The 10,942-nt window shown below is 41.9% G+C and overlaps 1 protein-coding gene across 1 annotated transcript; it reads left to right on the top strand.

Moving 5' to 3' along the window:
* Window positions 1-112: 112 nt before the first annotated feature.
* On the top strand, window positions 113-5,494 carry LOC139715031 (uncharacterized; the record flags this gene model as incomplete). The annotated part of the gene is made up of 2 exons (XM_071626657.1): window positions 113-1,103; window positions 1,163-5,494. Coding segments are annotated over 2 exons (4,902 nt in total), but the record flags the coding sequence as incomplete, so codon positions are not given.
* Between the last annotated feature and the right edge of the window lie 5,448 nt (window positions 5,495-10,942).

Below are 10,942 nucleotides of genomic sequence, written 5' to 3'. Positions count from 1 at the left end.
CCTGCAATATCCATTGTGGAAGAACGCTTTCATTAGTTTGGTGGACAGCAAACCACTGGATAATGCCTCGAAACTGAACTTCCTCTGTGCGTTTGTGTGTGGTAAACCTAAGGAGATCGTCGAACACCACCTACTCATCGGGGACGAGGATGGCTACAAGAAAGCACGCGAGCAGCTGGAAGAGAGATATGGTCATGCGAGCACCATCAGTGTCGCCTTCACCAAGAAGCTAAATTCCTGGGGTAGGATTGGACATCGTGATGCTAGCGGCCTGAGAGACTACTCAGACTTCCTGGTGAGGGTAAGAGCAGCAAAGCACAGCTGTCACAGTCTGGGAATCCTCGATTACCCTCAGGAACATGCAAAACTCGTGGAGAGACTACCACCCCATCTGGAGGGCAAATGGAGAGATGAAATTGTAAGATGGCAAAGGAGAGAGGGCCCTCAAAGCTTTCCGCCATTTTCACACTTTGTAGAATTCGTGAAGATGGCTGCTACTAGTGCGAGCATTCCAGAGTTGGAGTCAGTCTCAAGAGAGACATCCAGGCCAAGCTTCTCTTCAAACCGAACCGACAAGCCCAACAAGGCAAGAACATTCGCTATCAACGGGACCTTTGATGAGAAGAAGAAAATGAACCCATCCCCACCGACTGCTTCAAAGCATGGTCCGTACTCGTCCTGCCCATTCTGTGCACAAGATCATCACATTGATGAATGTGAAGAATTTGCCAAAATGTCACTAGCAAAGAGAAAAACTTTCTTCTTTCAGAAGATGCTGTGTATGGGATGTGGCACAACAGATGAGCACCTGTACAGAAACTGCAAGGAAAGGAAAGCATGTAAAACCTGTGGAAAAGCTCATCTGACGTGTCTCCACATGCAGGGAACCAACCCACTGGCAAGGCAGGATGATGGGTCGGCCAACTGCACCTCTGTCTGCTCGCTTCCTGACCAACACGAAAAAGACAACTGCATGATCGTACCGGTGTGGCTTCGTCACAAGGACAATCCCACAAAAGAGCGTCTCGTGTATGCAATTCTGGACGATCAGTCAAACGTTAGCTTTGTATCAAAGTCTGCCGCGAAAGAGCTGAACGTTAAAGGCCCACAGACGGACCTTCGCCTCACCACAATGCACAAGACTGCCAACATAGCAAGTGAGAAAATTTCAGGACTAGAGGTCTTGGACTACAAGAAGGAGAATGTGGTTCAACTACCAGTAGCCTTCGCACCCGGGAGATACTGCCAATCTCACGCCCGCAGATACCAAAACCTGAAGTGGCCAAAAGATGGCCGCATCTCCGACCCATCGCAGACAAAATGATGCCGTACAGCACGACTGTTGAGGTCTCCCTACTCATTGGCAATGATTGCACACGGGCAATTCGACCGCGGGAAATAATCACAGGAGGAGAAGATGACCCATATGCACAGAGGTCTCTTCTTGGATGGGGCATCATTGGACGAGTGTGCAAGACCCAAGGTGAGAGTCTAAGGAGTGCTGCATGCAACAAAATCAGTGTTGAGACGTACTCAAACTTCGCCTTCCCCACCAAGACAAAGGAAGTTCTCTGTCCCCAAAAGATAATTCAGACGCTTGAAGCAGACTTCAAAGACATGAGTGGGGGTCAAGAGCCTCTTTCTGTAGAAGATCGGCGATTTCTCCAAAGGATGGAGGAAGGGATCAAGAAGAGGGATGACGGTCACTACGAGATGCCTCTTCCATTCAAGTCAGAGGATGTGAGGCTACCGCATAACCGGCAGATGGCAGTGAAAAGGTGGAACCAGCTTAATGCCAGATTCCGAAAGAATCCTAAATTTCTGGCAGACTACCAGGAATTCATGCTAGATGTAATAAGCAACTGCGCTGAGAAGGCCCCAGTCGAGTTCAGGAATGGCAGAGTGAACTATGTTCCCCATACAGGAGTCTACCACCCAAAGAAGCCTGATAAGATCCGCGTTGTCTTCGACTGTTCTGCGAAGTATCAAGGGGTGTCGCTCAATGACAAGCTGCTGCAAGGCCCAGATCTTACAAATGGCCTACTTGGAGTCCTGTGCAGATTTCGACAGGAGGATGTGGCAATTATGGCGGATATCAAGAGCATGTTCCACCAATTCTTTGTAGCAGAGGAGGACCGTGACATGCTACGCTTCCTGTGGTGGGAAGACGGAAACCCCCAAAATGAAGTAATTGAGTACAGAATGAAGGTTCATCTCTTTGGAGCAGCTAGTTCACCTGGGTGTGCTAACTTTGGTCTGAAGAAAGCTGCAGATGATGGCGAAGAAGAGTTTGGGACAGATGCGGCAAACTATATTCGCAAAGAATTCTACGTTGATGATGGACTAAAGTCTGTACCAACACCAGAAGAAGCTGTGAAACTTCTCCAGGCAAGTCAAGGCATCTGTGCTAAGGCTGGACTCAAGCTTCACAAGCTCATGTCAAATAGCAAGGAGGTCCTGCAGAGTTTCCCCCCTGAAGACATGGCAAAAGGATTGGCAGATCTTGACCTAGATTTTGACACGCTTCCTGTGGAAAGAGCACTAGGAGTTACTTGGTGTGTGGAGAGCGATACTCTTCAGTTCAAGATCGAACTCCAAGACAGACCCCCAACCAGAAGAGGCATACTTTCCACAGTCTGCTCTATCTATGATCCAAATGGATTTGCCAGCCCAGTCACGCTAAGAGGGAAGCAGATTCTGCAAGAGCTATGTCGCCGCAAACTGGACTGGGACGCGACAATACCAGATGATCTGAGACCACGTTGGGAGAATTGGCGAAAGGAGATTCAGGAACTTGAGAAGATGAAAGTTCCGAGATGTTTCAAGCCACCAGGATTCGGCAAAGTGAAACATGCAGAGCTCCACCATTTCTCCGACGCGAGCTACGAGGGATATGGGCAGTGCTCTTATCTCCGACTCATCAATGAACAGGATGAAAGCTGCTGCTCTCTCGTGGTAGCAAAGTCAAGAGTAACACCTCTGAAGCCAGTGACTATGCCCAGACTTGAGTTGACCGCAGCTACAATTTCTGCCAAGGTTAGCAGGTTTCTACGCAGTGAGCTGATGTACGGAGACCTTCAAGAATTTTTTTGGACTGACAGCAGAGTTGTCTTAGGATACATCCAAAATGAGTCCAGAAGATTTCACATCTACGTGACGAATCGTGTAGAATTGATACACAATGAAACCTCTTCAAGCTCCTGGTTCTACGTCGACACCACCTCCAACCCTGCAGACTGTGCGTCACGCGGTATGACAGCCACGGAACTCTTGAACAGTGACTTCTGGTTATCAGGACCAAAATTCCTGGAAGGAAAGGGGATCTTCCATCCTCCCCAGGAGGAGGTAAAACCAGACATCAGTGATGAAGACCCAGAGGTGAAGAAGGGGATTAGCTTCTCTACCACTGCAGTGAACATCACCAGTAGACTGAGTACCAGCCGCCTTCATCACATCTCCAGCTGGAATCGTGCAAGGAAGGCAGTTGCCTTGTGTCTACGGCTGAAGAGGAAACTTCAAGAACGACAGGTGAAGCTGAGGAAATCGGTTCAAGTTGCTAGACCACTTCCCAGAGTTGACCTCACCGTGGACGAACTTCAGCGAGCAGAGACAGAAATCTTCCTCTGCCTGCAAAGAGAGCAGTTCCATCAGGAGGAAGACATCCTCCGAAAGCTCCAGTGTAACAAACAGGGAGACCGTGCTGCTGCCCGGTTGAGAAACGACAGCATTAAAACTACCAGCTCGCTGTACCGCCTTGACCCCTACATAGACGAGAGCCAAGTCATCAGAGTGGGTGGCAGAATAAAGAGAGCAAATATCCCTATGGAGGTGAAACACCCTATCATCGTGCCCCGACATTCACACGTTACAGAAATGCTGATTAGACACCACCATCAGAAGGTGAACCATATGGGTAGAGGGATAACCCACAATCAGCTGAGGCAGTCAGGTTACTGGATCATCGGTGGATCGGCAGCAGTTTCCAGCATTGTGTCGAAGTGCGTGACATGCAGAAAACTTCGTGGCCCCCTTGAGCAGCAAAAGATGGCTGACCTCCCAGAGGACAGGCTGACACCAGCTCCACCGTTCACCTACTGTGCTGTTGATTACTTCGGCCCATTCACAATCAAAGAGAGACGGAGTGAGGTGAAGCGGTATGGTGTCTTGTTCACTTGCATGGCATCCAGAGGAATTCACCTAGAATCGGCAAACAGTTTGAGCAGTAGCTCATTCATCAACTGCCTGAGACGATTCCTGAGCAGACGTGGCCCCGTGAGACAGATACGCTGTGACAGAGGAACAGCTTTCGTTGGTGCACGCAACGAGCTCCAGCAAGCACTCAAGGAGCTCGATGAAGAGCAGGTTAAAGACTACCTGAAAGAAAATGACACAGACTGGATCCCTTTTGAAATGAACACCCCCCACTCCTCTCACATGGGAGGAGCATGGGAACGACAGATTGCCACTGTGAGACGTGCCCTTGAACCCTTGCTGATAAACTCGTCAAACCAGTTAGATGACGAGTCCTTCCGTACGTTTCTAGCCGAGGTAGAACTGATCGTGAACACAAGACCACTCACCACAACAAATCTATGCTCCCCTGATGCACCCGAGCCCCTGACACCGAACCATCTGCTGACTATGAAGCCGAAGGTAGTGCTTCCGCCACCAGGAAAGTTTCAACGGGCAGATGCCTACTGCAGGAAATGGTGGCGACGAGTTCAGCATCTCACAAACGAATTTTGGTTGAGATGGAGGAAAGAGTTTCTCATCGAACTCCAGGCAAGGCAGAAGTGGGTGCAGCCAAAACGAGACATCAGAGTGGGCGATGTCGTCATCATCAAGGAAGCTGATGAAGCTCGCCGATGCTGGCCCCTGGGACGAGTAGAGGAAGTCTTCGCTGGCAAAGATGGGCATGTGAGGAAGGTCCGACTTCTCATGGCTACGAAGATGCTGGATACTGAGGGGATGCGCCACCATCGACCGTCCTTCCTCGAGCGACCCATCCAGAAACTGGTAGTCTTGGTTCCGGCAGAAGAAGTTGCAACGGGAGAAGAAGTCTCGCGTGCATAGAACACCGATGTAGATGGGAAGACCGGGAGATTCCCAATCAAGGAGCCAAATCAAGTCGAAGAAATCTCACAATTTGTAATGTATTTACTCATAATGCTTCTCTCTATCTCTTCTCTCTTCCACTCTTTCTCTCTAGCTTGCCTCTCAGGCACTTTTACCCTTTCATCTTTTCACAGCCCACTAGCTGTAAATTTATCTGTTTTATTCTCTTTAGCATGTCAAGCAACCAGAGAAATGTAACTGTGTTTATTGTTTTGGTGTAACAGCTGTGTATGGCTGTTAAAGGAGCCATGTCACTGCAGGAGTATGCAGTGAGTACTATATTTTGATTTAATGCTTTGCAGTAGTCTGCACCTTTGATATAGTGCATTGCATGCACACTGTACAGAGTATGCAGGATCAAATTGTGGGAAACTCTACCTCTGAGCAAGCATTGCCAGCAGTGATAATCCCATTTTATAGTTTCCCCTCCCCATTCATGGGTTTGGCTAGACTAAACATTCTGTCCAGCTTTTGACCACCAACCCCTGCCTGTAAACAATGTTCCCATTCATGGTCAAGTTCTGAGCTGTGACTCACACCCCCTTTCTTTGTCTCTGGGGTATGATGTAAAGGTCCTTGGTAGTATAGCTTGGTAGTACACTGTATATAGCTTTGACATTCTAAGCCAAAGAGTCAGTTTAATGTTCAGTTTGGACGAGAGAGGTGTTCTGTGTTGAAGCTCTCAAGCCAGCAAGCGACCGCTTTTCAGTTAGTTACTACAGACTGTGTACAGGCCCCAATTGGTAAGTGTCACATTAGATACATTATTTCTTCCACAAGCATTTGTGTAATATAACGAAAGCTGAAATGCATCTCAATATTGTAGTATTATGTTTGCAGTAGTTAAATACCACATCAGAGACTGAAATTTGTATTAATTTACAGCTTGAATTAAGAAGAACAGTTGGTGGAATTGTTAGAAGGTAGTGAGTCATGTTAGTATACAAACATGTCAGTGTCATAATATGTGTGTTAGCTGATTTAGCTTAAATCATTAAGTTTCATGACTATTTTAGTGTTGCTGTTGTGTCTAGAATATGGGTCAGTGTATTAGGTTATGTGCATTTAGATAGGTTGGTTGACCTTGTGTGGGATAGTGACGTACTTCTGTGTTCTGTTAAGTCTGTGCAAGTTAGTTCGGAATAGATCAGATCACGATGACTTATAATAATCGTTTTTGTGTATAGAAAGGAAGCATAATATAAATTATACATGCATTATTGGTGATGATGACGCATTTTATGTGCTCAACTAAATGTTAACTACAGTGTAATTATAAGGATTATTTGTTGTTTGAATTAGTTTAATTATGTTATTAATAATTAGCAATTGGCAGTTGTATCTAAAAACAGATAACATGGTAATGTGTTGTTAAAGGTTAAATGTCATTTCATTTCATTTTCATTTTATTTCAACACGGTAATAAAAAGGAAACTTGCTCAGCCATCGGCTGTTATTCTGCAAGTCCGTGCATGTATACATTATAACAGAACGAAACATAGATTCAGTAACAGCGTAATATATAGCGATGATTGAAATAAGAACAAAAAAGAGAAAAAAAAAATCACGAAGAAAAGGAAAAGTATATCTACATATAACAGCATATGAATAAAAAAATACAGACATTGACAAGAGATTGATATAAAACAAATGTCAATAGTACTCATCGCGTAACATAATAGGAAACGTTATGATAATTGATATGATGTAATATGATATATAATGCAGTGGATATCAAACTAGAACTGCTGCTGTTTCAAATAAGACCTGAAATTATTAAAACTCATAATCTTGATATTATCTGGGAGATCATTCCACACTTTACATCCCCTGTACTGTAAACTCCTACGTTTGAAATTAGTTGAAAATCTACATAACTCAAATTTTAACATATTACATCTGAAAAAATAATTTGTATATTTAAATGAAAACAACTCACACAAACTTTGGGGGTAAACCCCATGAGCAATTTTATACATTGCGTGTAACATTCTATATTTCTGTCTTATTTTAATAGTAGAAATACTTAACTGATCATATATCAATTGTGTTGAAAACCTCCAATTAACCTTCAGAACGGTACGCAGTGCCCGATTTTGTAATCTCTGCAATTTATAAATCATCATTTTACTGCAATTTGACCACACTACATCACAGTAGTCAAATCTTCCTTGTACAATACTCTTATAATATATCAATGCTGTCTGTTGTGTTATATAAGGTCGTATCCGTTTCAATAAGTATATTCTACTTATTATTTCCTTTGATATTTTTCCAATATGCTGTTCCCAATTTAGATGTTCATCAATAATAACGCCAAGATATGTAATATGTGTTACTCGTTTAATTTCATATGATTCAATATGCACGTTAAAATGCTTTACACTTTTTAGTCGTTTTTTGGTACCAAGCAATAAACATTCACATTTATTTACATTAAGTACAAGTTTATTCTCTTTAAGCCAGTGATTTACTGCTTCCAAATCCTTGTTGAGAGTATCGGCCACATATTCAGCATTCTTATGTGCAGTGTATATACAGGTGTCGTCAGCATACAGAGACACCTTACATTCATTAAGGCATTCCGCCAGGTCATTGACATATATAACAAACAACAGAGGACCTAAGGTGCTCCCTTGTGGAACGCCACACTCAATAACTCTCATGGGGGATTTTACACCAATGTTTCAACATTATGAATCATTTATGATACAGAATTCAATAAGGTATTGATTAAGTGAGTGAAGGAATCAAAGTAGTATGAGGTATTATTAATGGTACCATATTCACTAGGGTAAATTACGAAATGATGAATGCATTTATTGAGATCACATAAGTTTGGAATCTTAGAATGTTACATGAATACTCATATTAGTTGTTCAATTATTTCATCATTTTACAGAAAGTTATCTTGAAACCTGTACACTTGAATACGACTTGACGTCATGTCATGGACCTGCATCTGAGCAACAAGACGTTGAATAAAGCTGCACCCATTTAATTCAAGGAACAGTATTTTATGAATAAACTTCTTTGGAGTTTTACGCGTTGTTTTAAAGGAAACTCCTCACAAGCGTGAGGCAGCCACAATCATGTTTACTCTGTTTTTCGTGACAAATTGACGACACAAGTTTCTGATGATCTTTCGTTAAAATGAAATGGAATATTAATAGTAAGCACCCGGTTAAAGGGAATATCATGTTTACTTTGTATTTGTAGACAAATTAACGACACGTGTTTCTGGTGATCTTTCGTTTAAGTCTGATGAAACGTTAACAGTCCACACCCGGTTAAAGGGAATAATCAGATGAAATTTGGGCATTTTCGGCCTTTGATTAATCTTTCCCTTTAAACAAATATGTATTCTAATGTGATACCAAGTGTCCACCCCTCATTCGATTGGAGATAGTTCAAAGATGGTTTTGGTAAAAATTTGTAACGGTTGTCGAAAATATGAAGGGTCGGCGGCCAGTCAAAGTCAGATATGAGTTTGGGCGCTGGGACTAAAAGAGGTGTATACTTTGTCTTGATATACGTCTCTGAAATCTGCAATGACTTAACTCTTTAACCCATCGAGTGATATATTCATTTTAATCATAAAAGTTGTTAATACAGATATCATGTTTACTCTATTTTTCGTGACAAATTGACGACACAAGTTTCTGGTGATCTTTCGTTAAAGTGAAATGGAACAGAAATAGTAAGCACCCGGTTAAAGGGAATATTCAGATGATATTTGGGCATTTTCGGCCTTTGTTTAATCTTTCCCTTTAAACAAATATATCTTCTAATCTGATACCACATGTCCACCCCTAATTCGATAGGAGATATTTCAAAGATGGTTTTAGTAAAAACTTGTAAAGGTTGCCGAAAATATGAAGGGTCGGCGGCCATTCGAAGTCAGAAATGAGTTTGGGCGCTGGGACTAAAACGGGTGCACACTGGATCTGAATAATTATAGTCACTGAAATCTGCAATGACTTCTTTACTCTATCGAGTGATATATTCCTTTAAATCATGAAAAGTCGTTAATACAGATATCAAGCTACGACATTATGGTATACGTGGGAAGGCTTTGGACTGGTTTCGAGATTATTTATCAAACAGAAAACAATTTGTGAGTATGAATGGTCGTGATTCTCAGTTAAAGTTAATTTCATGTGGTGTTCCACAGGGCTCCTATACAATTCTTTCCTTTATATGTTTTGCCGACGACTCCAATCTGTTTTTTACACACAGAGATCCTTATACTCTTGTTAATATAACACAGTGAATAAAGAACTTAAATCTGTGCAATCTTGGATATACGCCAATAAATTGTCACTTAATATCGATAAAACTCATTGTATGCTTTTTAGCAACAGTCTTAAAACCCTTCCTTGTAACATTAAGTTTAATGAAAATGAATTAAATCAAGTTAGTAGTATAAAATTTCTAGGGCTGTTTATTGACAGTGATTTGTCTTGGAAATCCCATGTCAGCTACTTAAGTAATATTCTTTCCAAAAATACGGATGTTCTTAATAAACTGAAGAATGTTTTTCCAAGTCAAACCCTGCTTAATCTTTATTCTACTTTGATTACTCCGTACCTTAATTATGGTATTCTTGTTTGGGGGAATGTACCTAGAAATCTTCTTGACATACTGTTCCGTGTTCAAAAACGCACCATCAGAAATATCAACCATGTTGGATATTTGTCCCACACGAATGATTTATTTTTCAAAAATGAGATACTGAAAACATCATATTTATTTAGTTATCACAACGTCGGCATATTTATGTATAAATTTTCTGCCAAGGAGTTATCGGATGTTTTCACTCGCATGTTCAGGAAAAACTATTTGATTCATATATTATCCTACCCGCCAAAGTGACGCATTTCACCTTCCACGTACTCGAACAATTTTCGCTAAAAAAACGATAATGTATATACAAGCCCTAGATATTGGAATGACCTCTCCCCCGAAATAACAAGCTGCTTGTCTTTATATTCCTTTAAACGCAAATTAAAAGAGTCTTTATTGAGTGCATATCTTGCAGAAACTGAATAATTGTAATGTCTTATGTAATATTGTTGTATGTTATTGTCCGATCAAACATTCTTGTCAACACGCTGCAGATTCCATTTTGGGTCTTGCTGTCAGGCTCTCCGAATTCATCATTATCAATTCCACATTCTACTTCGCTTCCCTCTCTTCCTCTTTCCCTCTTTCTCTCTCTAACTTTCTATACAGAGCTTGACGGCGGACACCAAATGGCTTGATAGCTGTACATGTTACTTCTTGTGTCTTACTGATCATCCTGGCGATAGCTTTAATGCAACAACAGTTTATAGTGTACATATGTATATATACCAAAGTAGGCTTTATGATTATGCAAATCATGTTGTACTCCTGAAACCAATGATATCTCGGTCACAGTAATAGTTCACATTTTAGTTTTTTTTTTCCTTTTGGCACCCTTACATCATCTGGTCTTACCTACTATCCGTTCTCCGTTTCTTTTTCACAAACACTGATTACTCGGGGCTTACAGCCAAACAAGCTTTCTTTCATGTAGGTCCCGCCATACATTATTTTCTTTGATCAACGCCATCTCGATTTCGTATTTTCGGCAACCTTTACAAATTTTTACCAAAACCATCTTTAAACTATCTCCAATCGAATTAGGGGTGGACGCGTGGTATCAGATTCGAAGATATATTTGTTTAAAGGGACACATTAAACAAAGGCCGAAAAGGCCCAAATTTCATCTGACTATTCCCTTTAACCGGGTGCGGACTGTTAATGTTTCATCAGACTTAAACGAAAGATCACCAGAAACACG

Source organism: Diadema antillarum, unplaced genomic scaffold (assembly GCF_040938485.1).
Source record: "Diadema antillarum isolate AM-2024a unplaced genomic scaffold, OU_Dant_1.0 seq00002651_RagTag, whole genome shotgun sequence".
NCBI lineage: Eukaryota > Metazoa > Echinodermata > Echinoidea > Diadematoida > Diadematidae > Diadema > Diadema antillarum.
Note: the sequence above shows the minus strand (reverse complement) of the source record. Positions and strands in the feature narration are given on the sequence as shown.